The sequence below is a fragment of the Melanotaenia boesemani genome, chromosome 10, assembly GCF_017639745.1.
Source record: "Melanotaenia boesemani isolate fMelBoe1 chromosome 10, fMelBoe1.pri, whole genome shotgun sequence".
NCBI classification, from domain to species: Eukaryota; Metazoa; Chordata; class Actinopteri; order Atheriniformes; family Melanotaeniidae; genus Melanotaenia; species Melanotaenia boesemani.
In genome coordinates, this window is record NC_055691.1 from 34288116 (window position 1) to 34311005 (window position 22890).

General features: G+C 42.0%; 1 protein-coding gene across 1 annotated transcript; it reads right to left on the minus strand.

Moving 5' to 3' along the window:
- Window positions 1-4293: 4293 nt before the first annotated feature.
- On the minus strand, window positions 4294-21628 carry LOC121648129 (zinc finger protein 536-like; the record flags this gene model as incomplete). Its single annotated transcript, XM_041998077.1, has 3 exons — window positions 4294-6792; window positions 14008-14934; window positions 19900-21628. Coding segments are annotated over 3 exons (2892 nt in total), but the record flags the coding sequence as incomplete, so codon positions are not given.
- Between the last annotated feature and the right edge of the window lie 1262 nt (window positions 21629-22890).

Below are 22890 nucleotides of genomic sequence, written 5' to 3' on the forward strand. Positions count from 1 at the left end.
TATTATGGCTTTACATTGTAAAATTTGTTGCTAAATGACATGAACTACTGTGCTGTGTCTTCAGTGAAGCATAATTCAGGTTTTTGTAGCTAAATAGCTGAATCATTGTTTGAAAAAGGAGTTTATGATTCAACTTGTGAAAAAAAGTTTTTTTCTATCTTGACAACTGTATCACAAGGGGGAGGTCAGAAGAATGGCCTGACCCCCACAACCACTCCTGAAATCTGGGGCTGCTGTCAGTGTCAGTGGCACACCCCAAGAAAACACAATCAATTTCTAACAGATTTTTAGCTTAAACTGATTTTAATGCATCGTCTCACTAACTACCTATGTTGATGTTAATATTGTCTGTTGAAATTACTTAGATCTTAAGAAGAGGATGTAAAAGTCATAAAACCACTACATACAATGACTGTGCAAGGTTAGACACACAAGAAGAAACACTGACAAAGCTTTGGCTCAAAGCTATTTTTCTTCTTATAGGGTGTTTATGCAACAGTGATTTAAGTCATACAATGTAGGATCATCCTAAGTAAATAATTGTTGTTGATGATATCATTGGATATTTACTTTAATCATAATAATCAGTTGTTTCCTAAAGTCTAGACCCTTCTGTAAAAGTACGTACATGTGCCACCTTTTTCCTGGTCTGTGCCCCTGCCTGGCCACCCCACCAAACAAATTCAAGATCCATGCTGCACTGCTAATTCTTTAGAAGGGTGTTGACAGAATATGAAGACATATAAAATGTCTATCTTTTATGGTTTATTTGTGTGCAACATCTGATCAGTGTGAATCAGCTCTTCACCGGAACACTTTACTGGAAGATGGTGTCATGAAACTTTCCAAAAGTTTATGAGAAGTGCTTATCTCTTGGAAAATCTTTTTATCTTGTGATTGCCCCTTCACTGTTATTCCTTCCATGGCCCATGAATCTGACAGCTCTCCATTATTTCCTGTGAAAAGAAAAAAAAAATCATCAATTGTTTATTCACAAGGGATAAGGAATGTACTCATGAGGAAACTGGACATGCATTTATCATTTCCACATGAGCCTTGAAATTCACAGAAATGTCATGCATCTCCCCCACACTTTGGGTTCAGATAGTCAGACATATAGTTTGATGGCTGGAAAAGAAACGCAAAGAGAAAGGAAAAACAAAAAAAAAAAACTTGTTAATCTCTGCTTAGTATCTTTTCATCACTGTGGGAGGGCGAGGATTTGAAGTGATGAACCTGGTTCTATCTGCCCCAAAAACTCCTGTTGCAATGCTAATTTTCAATGTCACTGGGTTTGTCTATGTGTTAGGCAAAGGGCGGGGAGGGGGGAGTGTAGGTGGGGGCTGAGATTACAGTGAATGTCACCCTGCCTCCTCTCTCAATCATCCACTTTCAATCCATCGCCATCCCGGGGTTTGTGAGACAGCTTGGCGATGATGCCAGTAAAATGGGATCAATAGCATAGGGAAAAACGGACCAGACAATCTCTTACCCCCTTGAACTTCTGTACCCGTGATTGATTTGTCCCCTGCCACAGCAGAGAAATCATTAGAGACAAGAAACATGTGTGACCACACATGTGTGTGGCTGTGCACCTGCGTACATGTGTTGAAAGCATGTTTTTTTTTGTTTGGTTTTTTTTTTTGGGTAAAAGCTTGGTGTCTGCTTATATATGTGTATTTGTGTGTGTGTGTTTAGTGATTGATGATCTGAAGCACACACACATCATCAGCAAGGCATTTGCGAGGTGTGTGAGTCAGGAGCTGTCATCCCCCTCAGTCTCCCCAAGCAGAAGCCTCGGCTGCTGATTTATAGTAAATCATTAAAATCTGCTTATTATTGCAGCAGCTCATCACCCTCCCCCTCTTTCTGTCCCGATAACCAGCCCCCTCCCCACCCAAAACTTGCCACACCACTGCAGAGACACACTGAGATAAGACTATACACACAGAGTGATGGTCAGCAGGTTCTGGCACATTAAATCCATTTCTGACGCGTGTTTGAAAATAAATATCCCAGATGTCTTGTTTCATAAACATCGGCTGAGAAAGCCAATGAAAGAATCTGGCTGTGTTCCTGTACAGCAGCTGGAGCCGAGTGGACGTATCTATCCACCAAAAAAGAAAAAAAAAACAGCCAGATGAAGAAACACTTCTATAGTGCTTCTGCTCACATGTGCATAAACACAGAAATTCACACAAACACACACTTGCACACCTCTGCTGTCTTATGTCTAAAAATGAAAATGTGATGTGACTTGAACAATGACAGGTGTGTTTGTCAAGGATGTGGCTGTCACTTCAAATCAATGGACGGGAGCATCATCCTAGGGAGACTTTCCACTTCTCAGGGTTTGAACTGCTACACTGCGCTTCAGTGCAAGTTGGAGAACACTAAGCTGTCAAAGTGGCATTCAAGGAGCCCTGCTTAAGAGCCATCAAATAGGGGAAAGATGAGAATTTATTTAATCAGGAAACTGGATTAGGTGGCCACTATATTCTAAATTATGTAATAGAAAATCATTATTAGTATCTTAATTCATCTGAAGATCATTATCAGCATGAACAAATCCAAGAATCACTGTTTTGGAGACATACTATTCAAGCAAGTAGTGTTGGTGCACAGGGTAAAATGATCATAATCATTTCCACTGAATAACTCAAGTGAGAATCACAGCTTGTCTATTGTCTCTTTGCGGTGCGTGGTTTGTCAAATGTGTTTCAATTACACCCTTTTACTTGAGGCAGTATCACATCCCCATGAAGTGATTTTAATCGGGTTTGGTGCAGTTGTTTGTCATGCGAGACAGGTCTTTTCAGCAGAAAATGAGGAGAAGTATAAAGGGGGGAGTCTTAAAATTCAAATGAACTTTGGGTAATAACATGACACAAGCGGCTGAGCAGGGGAGAAGCAAGCAGGTGGAATCTAGTCATTTTCTGTCACCGCTATTTAGCTTAACAAGTGTTCTGTTTTGGGGGTTATTCCCCTGCATGAATGTCTACAACTCAAAACATTTGATGGTGGCATCTGATTTGCCACACACAGCATCCTGGGGCCGGATTGTCTCCAGCATACCCCCTCCTCCCCATTCATGTGTCATGTCCCACTTTTCTCTCCCTTCCCTTCCTTTACCCGCCCTCTCTGACACATACAGTGTAGCAGCCTCCTCTCCATTCTGTCTCTAAAGCTCCTGGATCCTCAGAGCACAGGTGCAGGACTGCAGGGCTCCAGCCTACAGGCCTTGGATGCTGAAACAAGAGAGGTGAGTCGGCACACATGCAGAATTACAACGCCTCCATTTCTCACACTGACATAATCCCCATGTTTTATTTGTCCCCTTGTAATTCTTTTTATATCTTGGGCTTATGTTCTTTGGCATTCGTTCAATCCCAGCCTCGGGACACAGGGCTCTACCAGGCCCATATGTGTGCCTTGCTCCACTTAACGCATATTAGTTCCTTTGTAACTGTGACTAAACTGGCACGTCTCAGCTGGGAGATGTGCCGGCTTTGACTGACAGTCCATGTCTGGATCCTGTACTTTGAGTCTCACACAGACTTGTCAAACACGGGCTTTGTCAAAGCATCCCTCACTCTGCTGTCAAGCACAGGAACCATGGAGAGCGGCAGAGGGTTTGCAGCGCTCTGAACACATCTGAGTTACCTTACACCGAGTATTATCTCACACTACGCTGTTTCCCTTTGTTAATTTCACCAAAAATCTCAAAAACATGTTCATGGCATGTTCCCTCTCTCTCTCTGTAAATAAAAACCCTAAGGGAAAAACAAAACTAAGCACACCATCCCACATCCTTGCATTTTAGCAAAATTGTTTGAGAGCAGAGAAAGCTTTTTCAGTAACAGCTTGATATTGGGACTTCAGTCTGGTGCTGATATATGTTACTGGTAGAGAAAATCTGTTAAGTCTGTGCCATGTGATGCCAACAGTCTTAAATATTGTTTTCACAACTGTGCAAGCTAATTACCTTTAATTTTTCATCTGTGCTCCGAGGGTTGTAAGAGACTGTGATTAGTGATTCATTACTTCTCATTACCTGGCCTGTCAAACTGTTTCCTTTACTTATTCAAGCTGATTAGTTGTACATGGCCTGCCTCTCTCAATGTGGCTTTGAGAGAGACCTCAAACATAATCTGCAGATAAGCAATGAATAGCAGCAAAGATTGGAAGGACAATAATAATGAAGAGGTGAGCAAGAATTAGAAGAAAACAAGAACAGAGAGGCATGTGATTTTCTCTTTTTTTGTTTCTTGAAAAAATGGACAAGATTTAATATATTTTAAAAGTTAATTTTATCATCAACATTTTATCTGACAATTAAAAACAACAGGGATCTGTTCTGGGGTCATTAGATGAAACCCATGTTGACAGGCTGTGAGAAGGCATGTCTGCTTTTTTTTTTTTTTTTTTTTGTCCAGAGAAGGGTTATTTATAGGTGTCAGAGAATGAGGATTGATTTACTGCAGGTAAACAGGATGTCATTCTTCGCAAAAGGTCAAGGTGAGCCAAAGCTCAGGTGTATAAAATACAACAGTTTGGCATCTATGCATATCCCTTGTCTGTCAACCCAACTAAAATGCATGACAGAGCTTGGGAACATGCAAAAGGCCTTTTAACATAAAGTGATGACACAATGAACCCATGAGTTCAAATGTAAAATGACACACGGAGCTATGCGATAAAAGAAAATGAAAAAAAAATAGGGTCGTACTCCAGAGAGATGAGCCCTTACAAAGCACAAAAGCCTGAGTATGACATTGTCAGTGGCAGTGACACCTTAAATAAAGCATTCATCACCATTAACAGTAATTAACAAACTTCCCCGGCATTAATTAAAGGGGCCTTGCTTTAAGGGAAACTGTGCTTAATTAGGAGGTTTGACAGGATGGGGCTTCAGGGATGATCCATATCCAGAGGGCTGTTAGAGGGGCATGAGTTACAGATTTTCCAGAAAACTGTTTTCCCCCTACATCTTGCCACAAAACTCTGTGTCCTTGGTCAGCTTGGAAGATGGACTGGTCTGGGCTGATCTGGTTTGGCATGGCTCTAAAACAGTATTGACAGGTATGACAAGCCTCCGATTAGCCAGTCAGCTGGAGGCTCAGACCTTGTCACCTGTCGGGTGGAGAGATGAAGGGTGACTGAGCAGAGGAGGGGGAAAAGAGAGGAGAGAAAGAATAGTGGCATTAAGGCTGACTGAGTACATACAAAAACAAGAGACGGCCAAAAAGACAACATGTATATCAGGTCTGAGTCACCTGCAGAAGTGTTTGTGAAGTACTCCATTACAAAAACCAGAGGGTTTGAGGATGACAAATGTGTATCCAAAGAATCTGTGATTGGATCGGGGATTAAGGGGCTGTCGTGTCCCTGATGGGTAGAAGGCGGGAGACAGACAGACTAAGAGAGGAAGAAAGAGAAGGAGATGGAAGGGAAAGAAGGGTAGAAGGAGGACAGTAAACGAATGTCAGGCTGCCCAGGCAGGGAAACAGAGTGGCAGAGTGGGTGGGCTTTGACAGACACATCTCACACAGGCTGACAGCTCCGTCAATAGCCCCAGGATGGCCGCCGTGATTGACAGCTAGCAGGTGGCGCATGAATGGAGTTGTCAGGCGGACTGTCAGTCAAAGTCACATTGCTGTGGCTACAAGGGCCCGGCTGAGCAGGCACACAGCTGCCCAAGGTGATCTTTGGGTATAAAGGCAGGCTATTGGCACGTGAAGCTGAGGCAGCTCAGATCATGCTAAAATCACCATACATGGCAGAAGCAGCGTACAGTAGCTGTGTTAATTAGCCCTGTGATGCACTAGTGGGTACATTGGGTATATGCACACATGGGCGGTTCCACTTTGAAAAATAAATAAATAAAAGAAAAAGGGAAAAAAATCATTTGGATGTACTACCAATGAATCTCTGCAGTTTTTCCATTTCCTTGGTTCCCCTTAATTGAGCATTGTTCCAGCACGAGGGCATGAAGCATAGGAGTTAATGGGCAATAATTATATGTGAGAGGCTTTCTCCCTGGAGTGGAATCCAGAACAAATGGAAGCTCCGATGTGCAACATTCTACTTCATTACATCTGCTGCGATTAAAGGCCCAACATCTGGCACCATATCCTGACAGATAGACAAGACTTCTGGACTAGAAGGGAAATCAAGTGATATTTACAAAAATGCAACACAAGGTATTTACTAGATTAAATAACAAGTGCTTTGGGCAGGCACAATATAGTCTGCCTATCAGACAAGTGTTGGATCTGATAGATGCATGTAAACACAATTAAATCATTCAGACACTTGATAAATAAGTGGCACTAAGTACCTTTGCTACACTTTCACATCACAATGGACTTTATTATTATAGGCAGCTTTTTTGCTACAGATAAATACATACTGTGGCTCTTCAAGTAAACACTGGAATGTACATCAAGGTTGGTTGTTAACATTTTTTTTCAACAATCTCAATCATCCTAACCCCCTCAAGGAGAATCTAAAACAATGATCATAACTGTCTGTATCTGCAGTTGCTATGACAACATCAAGTTCCACACAGTGATGTCACACTGATCTGGTCTCTCCCTGACACGCGGTTGTCTCCTGTGACGCTCAGAGGCAATCTGGAGGGCACCTGGGGCGCATGTGAGCGCCGGAGGCGGCGGTCAGGGTAAAGGCTGTTGTCGAAGGGCTTGCGGTGGACACAGAGGACGTGGGTCTTCAGGTTGCCCTTCTGGGAGGCACTGTAAGGGCAGTACCTGCACTGGAATGGCTTCCGAGCTAGAAATAAGAAAAAAAAAAAATAGATGGAAAGGAGAAAATAGATTTAATACTGACGCATCATCAAGTAAAAATCTCAGAGTTTTACAGTCTGAAATGGCCACCTGGTGATTGTAAACTACAATCCTAATGAAGGATTTCAGACAGTATATTAAACAAAGTCGGCCCCAACCAATTACTCCAATTCTCCAAGAAACATAATAGGATGATTCTGATGAGAAAAAAATGGTGTTTTGATTTCTGGACATTAATCATAAAATCTGAACACCTTACACATCATGCTTTGGGGTTTATTGTTTTCTTCAGACTCTTGACTAGCTTTTTGTTACAAGGCTTGAGGTCTTATTGCACGTGTTGTGCACATATCGTTTTTTGGAATATGTCACGCGCAGCAGGAGTGCTGCTTTGAAAAACAAAAGAACTGAAGAGGAAGAGAGTGTGAGCAGGTAAAATCCAAGCAGGTAAAATCAATTCAAATGTTAGACAAACATTAAAAAAAGCTGAATACATTTATTTAAAAAAAATCAAATATTCCTTCTACTGTTGTTCAGGTAGTGTAGAAATATAGTAGTTTTGTTTTTTCTGCTGCAACAACAACAGCTTAGGAAAAAAAACTGCAGTGTGCCCAGAAAGCCTGAGGTGCTAGTATGAAGAGTTGTGGAACTACGCTAACGTCACAATTCACATGCATGATGACTGAAGCATAAAGCATTATTAAAACTGTGCCTTTAAAACTGATGGGGACAAAGGAAACTGCAGCAATGTGAGAAATGGAGAAAACTAAAACTGAAAAACTGCAATTTCTCTTCCACCCACAAATTTAAAAAAAACAAAAACACAAATTTTCACCTCTAAATTTGTCAATAGAAAAAGAAAGAAAAGTTAAAGATAAAATGAGCAAATGAGTCCTTTTGGAGCTACTAGTAATAGTCTTTCTCTTGAGAGGATGTTAACATGCTGATGGAATTTAGATAAAAGAGTTTGTTTAAGACCACAAACTAGAATCTGGTTGTTGACTGCTGATGACTTCATTTGGTTTTGTGGTGCACTTTTTGAATGTGTGCCTTTATAACCCAGTAAATGGGCTGCATATATTAGGTGTTTAACCCTTAACAACATGGTGCAGTTTTACAACAGCTGCTGTTTTAATTGTAGGCGACAGGGTTAAGTCTCTGCAAAATCTCAAACATGAAGGGCTGAAAAGTTCCAGTAAAGTTCATAAAAGGTTATTTTGTACTACAGGGAAAGTGGAGTGAAGTACAGTATTTTGGCATCTTGATAATTTTGCAGTTTAGCACCCAACAAAAAACTATGAAATTTAAATAGCTGACAGCTTTTGATTAAAAATAAAATAAAGAAAAAACAAAGAATAAGAAAGGGCCAGCAAGTTCTTGCTCATTACAACACATTTCCTGCTCTGAACACAAATACACACTCACACACAGACACAGATAAATAAACACACACACAAGTGTTGAGTTGAAGAATGACAGACGTCTGCAGCTGGGAGGGAATGCATGCCAAAACTTCCTGTCTGGCCACCTCTTTAATGCCCACTGCATAGTTCCACCACAAATAATGTGAGCCTACATGACACAGCACACCCTTAAAGAACAAAGCAAATCATTAATAGCTTCCAAAAGTTAATCTTTCCACAATAAAAACCAGTATGACACCAAAGTCTTGGTGCTGCTAAGATCAAAACAAACTCAGCTGGGTGACTCATTTATGTCTACCTAGACAGCCATGTGTCCTTGCTATGTTATATTTGAGCTGTTACCTCATGTAAGGTCCCCCCCCCCCACCTTCTGTCTTAAGACTTAAGCGTGTTTTTCTGTGATTCATGGTTACAGTAAACCATTATGTGCTGATGTCATTTGACATCACTTCCCAAAAACTGAGGGCTGTCTCAGCCCTTTCACCCCACCCTCGTCTCTTCCTCTCTATCATGCTCCTCATCAGAGCAGAGACAGCTGTACGCAGCTCAGCACTCACTTTCGCATCTACATAAAAAAGGTGTTTTTTGGGGGGGAAAGTGGGAAAACTCACAGAAGGTGTGAGCAATAAAAAGGTAATGCTCCATCTGTTGGTGTATAATAACCCGATGGCCGTAAAGGACACACACACACAGTCACACACTAGTCAAAGAGAAGATGAGGCCTGACACATCTGAATATCATCAGGATGGCACAGAGGGGTTTGTGTGTGAGTGTGTGTTTGTGGGTCTGTGAAGGGAGGGAGACGGAGCTGTTTGGAACAAAAGTGAAAGACAAGCTTTGTCAAACCCAGGTAGAGAGTTTGTGGCACATTTTAAATCTGCCTGTCCCATGTCAACTTCCCCACGCTTCAATCACTGGGAGTGGAAAAACAGGAAATGGGGTGGAAACCAAAACATACGAATTTCTGATTCTGTACTTTTGAACATCACTTTTATCCCACTTGATCAAATTTCACACATCCACTGAAACTTGATAAACTGAACAGATTTTCCTCAGTCTTGTCAAAGTCTTGTGAATGCACTCAGACAATGGAAAGAATCTGCAGGCGCTCATAAAGACAGTTAATAATAAGCCAGAAGGTCTTGGATCTACATTGGTTGCTTGTAGCCCTGCCTGTCTGCTTGTGTTTCTCAATTTTCTGTCCCACCTCATCTCCCTGTGTCTACTGTTCTTTCTTTCCTCTCACCAGAGGAGAGGGGAGGTCCGAGAGAGGGCAACCTCCAAATAAGTTCCATTAATCACAGGCCAGAGTCTAATGTAACTAATATTTTACAATTAGAGGAGACAGCAGTGGGCTCGCAGCAATCCATCTCTTCACATGATCCTTCATTCACAGGCTGCTCAAGCCACAACTTCACACCAGCCTGTAACATTCAAATGATCACACATTACAGAACACACATACATTTATTCCACTGCATTTAGATAAATGCAAAGGCTTGAAGAGGACGACTGGGATTTTGTGATGCTGAAAGACTGGAGATTCGTTTATAGTGAAGAAAGAGTGATCACTGACTTTGACCATGTAATTCTCTTCTGTGTGACATGCTGATACATGACCTGTGTATCAACAATGAGCCATTTCAGCAATGTTATGTGTGTGTTATGTTAGTCCTGAGAAACATTAGGTGAAGATGTTTAAGGTTAGGTCATTGCTCTCTGCACAATTACAAAGCTTTATGGTGAAAAGATGCAAGATTTTATCGCTTTTGTGTGTGTGTTTGTTTATGAAGTTCAAAAGGCAGAGATTATGTAAAAATGTAACCAGATTATGAGCACCTTAAAAGGTCTGATTAAAAAGGGATTAACTTTTAGTTTCAGTTTCAGTGAGGGTGGAGTGTTAGCAGGGCAGTTACAGAGGTGGGCCTGGGTCTGGAGAAACTGGGTTCAAGTCTCTAGAAATTCAACAAGCGAGGTGAACCACTGTGGACCCTTGAGCTCCCCGGGCACTGAGCTCAGTGCTCTATAGTACATCTAGAGACGGGTTAAATGCAGAGCTGAATTTCCCAATCACGATTAATAAAGATTGTTATTTTCATTTTGATCCAGATCTGAATCCAGGATTTTTCCTGTACAGTCTTGCCTGTGGTGAGATTTCTCAGCCTGCTCCTTGTTTTTCAGAGTTTGAGTTATCATTTCCTTAGCTAGTCATCAAATGTTTTTAAGTACATTATGTAAACCACTTTATTCAACATTTTACACAAAATCAAGGGCACTGCAAATATGCTGAGTTGCAGATTAAACAGGAAGTCAGTCTATAAACTGCAAAGGATGTTTACAGTGTTTCTTACAACATAAAATGATTTTAAAAAAATTATATTTTGACTCAAATTGACCTGGTTCTTTCTCATGGAAAAATCCTAAAGAAAATACAGTTATTTTCCACTTAAACTTTAGCATCAGACAGAGGAAATGGCCAAAATTAAAGCAAATATTTTAGCAGGGGGAGACTTCAACAAACAACATGATAGTGAGTGGGTTTTAGAGATGATGGCTGGTGAAGTTCACACTCAAAGGTAAAAAAATGGCAAGGTTCTCTTTTTTTATGTTATGAAAAGCTGTTTACAGTTTTTATACCAAAAGGGCAGAAAAGAGCAGCATGGAATTCTGAATCCAATTCTCAAGTAAAATGTGAAAGTACAAATTTCTGTCCATCAATGAGACTGAATCTTCAGTGTCCAAAATATGTAAGCAGCATCAATCAACAGCTGTAAACATGTAAACAAAGTCAGCAGTGGATCAGTGAAATTCACACTTCTCTGTTTGCATTTACTTTGGTCACATATTTGCTGGTGTAATGTTTATTTATGTATTTATTATTAACACATTTTCAGAAATCTGATCATCTGTTAATGATTTATTTCTATGCTTAGTCCAATTTAGGGTTGTGAGGGACTGGAGCCTAACCCAGCAATTAGCAGGTGAGACAGGGTACACCCTGAACAGGACCAACACAGAGACAAACAACCAATCACGCCCACTCCTAGGGAGAATTAAAAGTGACCAATTAGCCTAACATGCATGTCTTTGGACGGTGGGAGGAAGCCAGAGCACCCGGAGAGAACCCACGCATACACGAGGAGAACATGCAAATTCCAGACAGGAAGGCCGCTGTTTAAACCCCTCCCTAGCTGAGGCTCGAGCCAGTGACTTTCTTGCTGTGGGGCTCAGCACTAACCACCACCCCACCGTGCAGTTTATCTTTGATGTTATGCATCAAATATATTTTCAATAACAGTCTCTCAAATAAGGCATCAGTTTTCTTTGGGCACTGGGATATGGATCAGGAATCACTGGATATTTCATTTAGCCCCACATGCGTATTTGCGTGAGGTTGTATGTTTGCATGCATGCATGCATTCATGTGTTTGTGTGTGTGTGCGTGCAATGAGAGTGTGTTGTGTGTCATAGGCTGAGATAATGACCATGATGACAGTGGCGGGCCGATGGGGGCTAGAGGAGCTGAATGGTGACGGATGACACAGGGCTGAGCTCTGATGGCACACAGACAGTGAGTGATGACTGCACATCCTTCCCAGTGCTCCACCCTTCATTATCTCTATGGGGAGAACCACGGCACAAAGGCAGGCCGCGCTGCCCTCTCGCTGCCCTCAAACGACATCTGCTCATGGAGACAGCCGCACTACCGCTCCTCTTTCACCTCCCTGTCGCTCCATCTATCTCCATCTATGGTGATCTTTCTCGCTCCTTTTCTCTTTCCTTTTCTCTCACTCTCTGTCACCCTCTCTGCGGAGGGTATGCAGAGGTCAGACAATGAGATAATGACTCACCCTTTCAACCTTTCAAATCAGGGCCTTTTCTTTCTCTCTGTCCTCAGTGTTCTTTCATTCTTAATCCTTTCTTTATCGATCTTCTCATATTCACTTTTTCTCATGTGTCTGAGAAGCCTGATCTGATGCCACAGAGGAGACAGCTGATTTGGTTAAGTGATTAAACCTCAAACAGTTTGCTCTTCCTCTGAACCTCAAGACGCCCACTTGGTAACATAACAGCACCTTCAACAAAAGTTGTCCTCATTGTGCGTGTGAAAAATGCATGCAAACCTGTTAGATACAAACGGTGCAGCATCCTAACCATTAGAGTGGTAAATGTTGCCATCTAGTGGTGAAGTCTGAGCGGTGCAGCATTGAGAGACCATTCAAGACACAAGGGAGGGCTCAGTGAGACTAATGAGCATGCAGACAGGTTCAACCAGAGGTCACCATCTGGCCAATTACCACTGCTGGCACATTGGAGCCGACCTGAACTGTCATCACAAACACATCACTCCATGTCCAAACTGCCCAGCAATATGTCACCATGCCACTCAATGTGCCATACAGTATGGAGAGGACGGGGGCAACAGGAGACAGCCCTGTGACAAAGCCACCTGGCCATCACTGTAGACAGGACAGACTGCTGGGCCACCTGCTTCGCTCTGTTTTAGAGGACACCCAATGGAGTCTCAATGTCAGTTACTCATCTCAGTGTCCAGTTTGACTGACAGGTGTTTGTTGTGTCTTTGACGGCTACTTCCTTAGGGAGAAGGGATAAATATGGAGGATCAATCAGCAGTGAACAAAAGGCAGGGAATGCTTGAAATAACTCCTTTTATTGATCAGACTAATAAAAACACAGGCAACAGATGCAGCAGAATAGTTTTATGTAAATAAAATGTGGTTTACTGAGTCCAAATGTTCTTGGATTTTAAAAGAGAATAAAAACATAAGTTTTTCTGCTGTACAACTCACAGTTTGCAAGCTTTTCTAAAGCTAATCTAAATTTTAAATCTAATTTGCATCATATATAATAAACGAAAGAAAGAAACATGAAAAGTTTGATGGCTATGACAGCAGGTAAAGAGAAGGGGTACTTTTGGCATATTATAATAACCATCTGTACAATCAAATAGAAAACTACATCTTGCTGTTAGAATCATAAAGAAAGGGAACAGATGTTAATCCCTAATGGAGTTGACAGGCACTTTCCTGTCTTTCACATGAACATATTGAGTTTCTGAATAAGAGGGGGATCAGAAGGAAGGTGTATCATGTTGCACTCATAATACATGCATATCAAAGACCCCAGCTGTTGGATTCCCTCTCCTGAGAGACAGCATTATTAAATCTGCACTCAGCAAGCATATCACACCAGCACAAGAGCTTAAGCCTCTCCATCAGTGGGCTCCATCGGCTTGGCGATTTGTAACCTATCACACAAGGAGATTATATCATCCTTTAAAGTGTGGAGGTAATCAGTACCACACACCTGTGTCTTATTTAGCCCTTATTTGAGATCAGAGATAAGATCTGGCAAGAAAAAAAAACTCAAGTGCTATAAGTATAAGGAAGTGTGTTGCTCATAATTGGCATGATTCACACACACTCACACTCAGTCTTCACACTTCTGCTGTTGGGTGATGAGGGCTGATATACTGCCAAAAACTTTTTTCTTTCTTCTTTTTTTTTTTTTTAATTTGTGCAGCAGAATCCTTGTAGCTTACAATCTGATGCGTCAATACAAAACCTTTGCTTTTATACACCATTTACTGATGTCATGTAGAGCAAAGCATCCACAGGAGATAAAAGGAGGATGACCAGCCAATGTTTGTCCACTAGGTGGCAATATATGCCTGTGAATCTGTGAAAATGCTGGCTTCAGCAAGACAACACTAACAGCTACTTTCAGTGCAAATGATATATAAGCTTATCCTCACCTGATGCAACATCTTTCTCCATGTTTCCCCCACCGTTCAGGCTGGTTTTGTGTGCACTAGCAGGTGTGTTGTTCAGGTTCCTCTGGGATCTGAGAAAGGAGAGCAGGGCACCGTGGTGCTGGAGAGGATCTGCCTGTCCCGGGGTCAAGCTCTCCAGAGAAGAGATAGGGGATCCAGCCACAGCTTTTCCCCACTGCTTCTTCTCGCCAAGAGCCTCAAAATCAGCACTGGCCTGTCTCAGCTCTTTTGACTCAAGAACATCACTTCTCAGCATCTTCCACTTGGCAGCATCGTCACTTTTGTCCTCCCTCCCTTGCACAGATTTCTCAAATTCACCTTCACTATCATGACCTATGGAGCCTGCGTTCTGTGAGTTCATCTCTTCTTTTGTTCCCTGCACCAAAAGGTCACACTGATATGTGGGTTTCATACTGAGTTCAGCTGGTGCATTAGGGTAACTCTGTAGCCGGCGGGTAATAGAGGACGAGAGTCCATTACTAAAAAGGCCAGACATCTGCACCAGTACTGCAGGAGGCATAGCTGAGTGAGATGGGACAGAGTCTGGCCTGACAGACAAATCCAAGGGTTCATACTGGGACTTCTTGGTTTTACCGGATATAGAGCTGTCCTCCCCAGTTTCTTTGTCAGCGAGGTCAGGCTGCTTGTTGACAACTACAGCTGTTTCACCATGGCTCTCCAGACCGAGGTACTGACCTGCAGCTGGGCTCCAGTCTTCCCTGGATCTGGGTCTGGGATTAGGGTTGGGGCTGGAGCTTCTGCTGCTGCTGCTGGTGGGCTGCAGTGGAGAAGAAAGATCTCTGTTGTTCTGCCAGTTGGGAAAGTGGTAGCGATCCAGATGGAAGCCCAGGGGGGCTATCTGTGCAGCAGTGTAGTCACTGGAGGGTGGACACCTGTAGACTTTCTCACCTAACACAGACAATAACAGCAAAAAGATGATAAAATCCAAATCAAATTAGGAAACTATGTTTATATGAGGCATTCTGAGCATTTTTCTCTGTATGCACCACGACCAGTTGTCTAAACATGAAAAATGTTGCAATCTCACACCAGGCTGAGTTGAATGATTTAAGTGCTGCCCTGCAGTAAATCAAGCTTGTAATCAGCTTTCAGCTCCAGTGATCCATCATCTTACAGTATGGACGCCACCACCATGTGCAATAAATACACCCAAAGATGTTAACACCAAACAAGATTCTTCCAGAAATAATAAACAGTGAAATTGTTAAGCAACTAGAACAAGGCAGATGTTGCAGACAAGAGCCTCATTCCATCAAAGCCAGTAAGTGGGTTTCCCAGTCAAAAATAACAAAGTCCAACATGTGAGAAGTTCTGATTAACCACGCCATCTACTGTAGCTGAGTTTATTTTTGCTTCATATTTGAAAAATGGCATGTTGGAAGCATAATTCAAAAAGTACAAAGTGTGTTATTGTGGAGAATGACAAAGGGTAATTTTTCTCCTTTTAGCAGCAGAATAATATCCATCTGGATACAAGATTTGATCCCACATGCCATAATTTTTAATTAAATGTAATTTAAATGTCTTCTTCCCTCTGTTTACCTACACTTTCATCCTTATAGCTATCACAGAAACACCCTGCAGGGTTAAACACACTCTCTGTGACCATTTTGAGTTAGTGATTGTCTGAGACCTCTGCCTTGCACTGTCTTTAAACAGCCCAGCTGTTTCGCTGCCATTCCAATTACAGTAAAAGTCATCCGACGCCATTAAGCCACAAATATTGGCAGTTTATTGCCCAACACTCTCCTGGCATTTGAAGGTCAGGTCATACATTATACTGTGTCTTTTAGGGATGCGTCTGGGATAGGGAGATAAACCCACCACCATTAATTTAATTCTATGCATATTGATGCCTTATTGTTCTTCTTTAATGGACTAATACCTGAGTTACAGCAGTGATTCATCCCCGCCACAGAAATATCAATTTCATACACCTCAAGATCTGACCCTGAGGTAATTCTCTGAGGTAAATCTAAATCTAATGATCTGTAGTAGTAGCCTTACTTTGTTTCCAACTTTAATAGGAAAACCATCATTTTGAGCTGAATGGTAGTAAAAGCAGGGCTGTTTTTTACTATTACAATTTACAAAACCGTAAAATAACACCCACATATTAATTAAATTGAGCTCTACCTAATGAGATTGAAAAGTCACAGCTGAAATGGAAAAATCATGCCCTTGAACTAAAGTCGATCCCCTCTTTTTTTGCACTGAATGCACTCGTGTGTGTCTACAGTATGTGAAGTATGTTCGACATAATGTCTGTGTACATTAAAAGTGCGTGGCGACATGCGTGGGTGTGCAAGAGCGGGAAAGACACTTCAACAGTGCCACACCCTTGTCTCCAGTAACAAGACAAAAAAAAATCCAAACAGCTTAATGGAACTCTTTCAGACATGCTATATATCTCAATTATTCTGTGGCTTAAATTACGATGACATTACCGGCCAGCTCCAAATGCAGAAAACACATATATCTGACCTCATCTTTCAGCGTGGACCTTCCTAAACCCATTTGCCAGCCTACATGAGAGCAGTAAAACAGCACAAAGACTGAAGAGTGTGCCTTTTCTCTCCTCCTTTGGATGAGTGCCATCTTTGTGATTGCCTGGTTCATGCTAACTTAATCAGTTTAAGATTTACTTACAGTGCCGAGGCTCACATTATGTGAGGGGAGTAATTTTAGAGCTTAGATTTATCAACCAAAACTCCAATTACTGCATCATTACAAACCCCAGCCTCTCTCACCTAACACAGAGCATCTAATGAAGTGATGCATATGACTTATCCGCTCCTGCTGGATGTGCACGGTGAAGGAAAAAGGTAAATAAATAAATAAATGCCTCAAGTGAGCTGTATCTATGGAAAATAAAAAACAAAAACATGCAGCTGGGCATGGACAAGTAATTCATTTCATATAGAAATAGGCTTTTAGATTTACAACCATATATCCCCGTCAATGCAATCACACTCTCACATATTATTTGCTTACACGGGCATTTGGCATTTATATTGTAGATATCAGACTCTATATACAGTGGAGCTTTGGCTCTCTCTATATATGTAATCAAGCACCTGAAATGCAAAACAGAAATACATGGTAGCTGGTTTGGTTTAAGATGAAACAGAGTGAGAGTCACACACAAGACTGGTGAGAAAAACAGGGGCACCAGATGTTCTTTGATGTTTATAATAGCATATATTATTAATATTAATTAGACCACATAGTCAATGACGCATTTGGGACGTTTCCAAGTCAATTAAGCCAAATGGCATTCAGGAGACGGCGGAACAATATTTCAAGGCAGGTGTTCAGAACTCCCTGGGTAAATCTTTTTATCTGCATGCTAGGAAAACAAGCATTTTGAGCTTAATTTGAGCCTCATATCTGCAATAATAATTAAAAAGAGGATTAAAAGACAGAAGTGAGAGGGAGACAGAAAAGCCAACAGGTAATCAGTTTTGACAAACCAGTCAGATGGAGTGATCTCTGAATAAAGGATGATTTTCTTAAGCCAGGACTGAGTTAGATAAGGACCGATTTAGTTAAAAGATGTTTTTACTGTTAGCAATCACAAAGAATAGACTGATGTAACTGGAACAGCCAAATGAAAAGTGATATTCTATGCTGCAAGCTGCTTTATGTGTTTCTGGGTAAACCAGTGCTCATATTACCATTCACAGTTTTACGCACGCACGCACGCACGCGCACACACACACACACACACACACACACACACACACACACACACACACATCACACAGTAAAAGTAGCATAAAAGCATGAAATGAGGGACAAAACGCATGTGAGGACGCCATCATTACATGGTGTCTACTAGCTGACCTTGAGGTTAAGAGTATTGAATGGGACTAATTAATAACTGTCAGCGCATTTTTTAGTTGTTTGACATGTTCCCATTCAGATGTGGGATCTAACTGGTCCAATGTAGGTCAGAGGCCTGCAGCATGTATCCTTTATGAGTTTATCATTTGAAGAAGAGTCGTTATTCTTAATCTCTAATGGTAATTAAAGCCAAACAGCATTTTGAAATACGTCCTGATTAGATATTGAGAGAAGTAATTTGTGACAAGCTTCCTATTGAAATCAAAGAGATTTCTAATTTGAGATGCTGGGCATTTCCATTTAAAAATCGAAATCTAGCACTGTATCTGAATGTATCAAGCAAAGAATGGCTCCCTCGCTCTGACAGCCATGACTGTACTATATTTGCTATCCATATTGAGAACATCAATAACTTCATGACCACCATAGGCTGACTATGAATAATGCAGCCAGTAATTCTGGACTAATCAATGTTCCTCAAGCTGAACATCTGGCAGTGGTAATTCTTCCTCAGCATCTCCGCTCTCCTGAATTAGAAAACCCTCTCTTCCTCTCCTTTCCTCCATGTCCAACCATAGAGACAGACAGACTTGATCAGTTACAACCCCCCCACCTCTGAAAAAACTTATCCCTGTTATTAAACCCTCATCAAGTGGTGCGTGTTCTCCATATGTGTAGGATTTACCTATCTGTCCCGCAGCAGACCTGTGCGTTGAGCCAGGGCCAGCAGTGTGTGATTGTGTTAATTAATCTGTCATTGTGAGCGCAGGGAGCAGCTGCAGAGGTCTCTGGGATATATTGTCAGAGCTAAACAATGCGGTGCTAAGCCCCCAGAGTGAGTCTACCATTACACAGAACTAAGAACAGAGAAGAGAGGAGGAGAAGGGGGGAGAGAAAGCCTGCCGGATCCATCATTGACTAAAGCAATGACGCCTGACCTTTACAATGAATTAGTTTCCATGCTTAATATTGACTGAAATTAGAGTCTGATACTGAATGTGCCATCCCAGAACTGTGCACACTCAAATCCTCAGCTAGCCAACTATCATAAATGTTTCTGGAAGTGACACCGTATGGTCTTGGAGATAGGGGAGAGGAGGGAAACTACAAACAACTGAGCTTGAATATGTTTCTTAAAGAGCAACCGGAGTGGGATTTGGCTGTAAACTGCAAGCATTTACATGTAAATATGCAGATACCAGCATGTGTGTACAATATGGAAACAAAACATCTAATGGGATTAGACCTGATCCATTTATCTCTGCTATGCGGACATCATTTAAGAGGATACTGGATCAAATCCCACAAAACGCATCAGTCTTACATATACATAAAACTGCTTCTCTAATACTGAAAGCGAGAGAAAAAAAGTTTGGATTAGTCTCCTCTTCTCTTAACAACACAGTTAAAGCAGTAATTTAGTCTCATGATAACATGTTAGCAGGATGCCATGACAAGAGAGGCATCTACCCATTGAGCCGAATCATCCAGATCACCAGGTGGAAAAGAACACTATCAATAAAAATACCAGGTGGTAGATCAAATCATAAAAATCACTGGGTGGTATATATCAAATCATTAAAAACACCAGATGGCATGCATTAACATCTTGTGCCCCCGTAGGCAAGGGGTGGGGATGTGACAGATATAAAATAGAGGGTACTAATTATCCCCACAATTCAACATGATGCTATTATCTTTAAAAGGAAGACAAAGTCCTTGTGGATGATAATATCAGTGGTGTGCTGCTGACCCTGTGCTTCATGTCGACTTAGTCTAAGTGGGAGAAAGAAAAAAAGGAAAGCATCTGAGAAATAATTAGATACTATTTTGAAATATTCCAATTTGTTGCTTCTAGATTTAAAAAAATAAAAAATAAATAATATTACACTCTGGAAAACTTTATTAACAGCTGCAAAATTATTCTCCAGAGGCTGAGCAATGCTTGTCCTTGAGCTTTACTACATTTTAACATTTGTAAAATTTGCTTCTTTTTTTTTTATTTACCTGTAGCTGGAGAGGAAGATTGTGATCGATGGTCAAGGGAACTGCCAGAGAGAGAGTTCCCTGTCTCTGTGATTGCGTCCGCTGGCCCATGGTGGCTCATGCTGCCTGGGCTTCCAGGCCTGCTGATGGCCTTGGTGTCTGGGTCACTGAGACACAGTTTGCTTTCATCTACAGGGAGGCATCTCTCAGGTAGGTAGGAGGAGCACTGCTGCTGCTGCTGGTGGTCTTTAGGAGTGTACATTTGTTGTTCAATAGGAAGGCCAGGTGTTATGATCTGCCAGCCTGCATAGCTGCTGCTGTTGCTGAGAGCATCTCTGGTGGAGATGACTTTCTGCAGATATTCCATGCTAGTGGAATTCAGTGGAGGGTGGAGATGATTTAAGCCCACCAAAGAAGAACTCTCTGCGTCTGTTAGGGGGCCTGGAGCTGAGGAAATCATCCTCCCTAACATCTCTCTGACCTTCATGTCAGCCCCTGCTGTGGCCATCATGTGGTTATAATCTGGCAGATCTGCTCTGTCAGGCATAAGGAACCTGTTGTGGATGCGGGAAATGTACTGAGAGTAGAGATTACTCTGATGCTCCTGTGTTAGGTTACTCATATCAACAGAAGAGCCGCGATCAGTAGTGATATTATTCTTAGCAGCCAGTTTATTGAGATGGACTTTCATGTGGTTCTTGAGAAACCAGGGCTCCTTAAAACGACGGCCACAGATTTGACAACAGTGCTCAAAGGAGTCCTTGTGTTTTCTCATGTGGCCCTTCAGGAACCAGGCCTGGCTGAAGGTCTGACCACACACTTCGCAGGGGAATTCTCCAGTGGGCTTTCCCTTATCACTAGCCCCAACTGACGGTTTCTGTCCTGATCCTGAATCAGCAGTTATGTGAGTAATTTCAACATGGCCAATGAGCTCTTCCTCCTGTGCAGCAGCAAACTCACACAAAGTGCATTTGTATGGTTTGTGTAGGATCCTGATGTGGCGCTCAAGCTCCTGCTGCTTCCTGAACTTTCCCTTGCAGAAGGAGCAGCGGAAGCCAGTGGTTTGGGGCTGAATTGGCTCATCGGGGATGGTAGTCACCTTAGGAGAGGTGGACGCATGTGGCTGTACAGCTGCTGCTCCACAGTTTCTTAAGAACTGAGGCTCTGTTGGGACAGTGTGCAGAAAAGGCTTTTGGAGCTGGTTTGTGTTAGATGTTTGCGGTTGCTGTTGGCTAACATGAGCGGCTCGTATCTGCCTGTCTCTAAGTATCGCCCTTTCCTCAAGCTCGTGCAGCAGCTTGTTCTCCTCCCGAATCCTCCCACGGCCTTTACCCAGAATACCTTGCTTGTGTGTACGCAGGTGTATCTTCAGGTTGCCCTTTTGTGCAGCCCTGTGATCGCAGTATGGGCACTTGAAAGGCTTCTCACCAGTGTGAGTGCGCATGTGAAGGGAGAGGATGCTGTTGAAGCGGAAACGCTTCCCACACAACGGGCAGGGATACTTCCTGTTCTTGCGGTTGTCATCCTGGGCAGAGTTGACCTGGGAGACAATGCTTTGATTGGTGACTCTCAAGAACTGAGAGAGCTCCACTCTCCCGTTCATACTGCTGAGAATTCTCGCATCCATGATTTGATTGGCCAGGAGCGCCATCTGGCTCCTAATTGGGTGGGTGGATGGGGTAATGAAGCTGTCCTCTAAGGGACTGGGTGTTGTTACAGTATGGTGGTCAGGGGTATCTATCTGGGACAGTCAGCAGGTTAGCAGTGAAGTGAAGTCAGAGTTTGCACTTATTCAGTTGAAACAGGATGTGGATGTTGTTCATGTTGTTCAGATGAAACGTCTGTTTGTTGTGTTTGTTGTTGCTCAGACCTAAGGAGAGAACAAAACAAACATTTAACGAATTCAAGCTCTTCCACAGCTATATATAATACAGATTAATGCCAGCACAGAAACCCCAAGACAGGCGAGCAAAGTGTCAGCACAGTGCAGTCAATTAAATGTGTAAATCTTTTGCAACTGCTGTATAATGCCAGTGATGCACCACAAATAGGTCAGGAAATAGAGCAAAGTAGGTTTTGACTGTCTTCATCCTGTGTTAAGTATACCTGTGGTTTTAGATTATAGTTGGAGACTGTAAAAATGCTGATTATGTCTAACCACAAAGGCTTCCTCAACAAATATCTCATCTTTACAAAAAGGGTAAGTTGAATATCTGTCTAGATCTCATTTTTTCATGACACAATGAAGCTGCACATCAAAGTCTATCTGCCTCTGTTGGCCCTTTCTTTGCATTTCTCAAATCTTTGAAACACTTTAAAGCAATGATTAAAGTAAACAGTTTGGAGCTTTTTCAGCAGGTCTGCTGCATATTTAAATAAAACCTTTACCAGAATAATTATGTCACAGGAAAATAAGCAACTTAAGGGTGTCTGCAAAAAATTTAAACTGCAGATAAAGGAAGAATATCCAAATGAATAGCCTCCTCCTTTGCCAGCTCTCTCTCTTTCTCATTTTTATCCAACTGTAGCAACAAAACAAAGCTTCAAATTCACATCGCACCACAATGGTAGAGGTCACATAAGCGAGCCCTGCACAGCTCTAGTGCAGCACCAAAGGGCACAGAACAAAGGCTGCACTGTCCACCCTGAATTAACACAGGCTTACATCACCCTGAACTGCAACCTTAGTCAGTCATGAAAATGATGTACATAAAACCACACAGATTAAAAAGTTAGCAGGCTGGGAGACGTTTTTCATGTGAGCTGTAGATCAGAAATCAATGTAAGCATGTGGCACTGACCTAATCACACCTGACAGGTAAAAGCTTGACTTATACAACACTGGAGAGCCACTTTTTATTTGTTAAGCTGGTATTCCTAAGCAGTCAGACTGCACCAGGAAACAGAGGGTATATCCACCCTCCTCCCACTTCCCACTTACTTTCAAGGATTACGGTCATTAGAACTATTATTGCATTAGCGTCTATTGATGTCATTACCGCACTGTAGCCT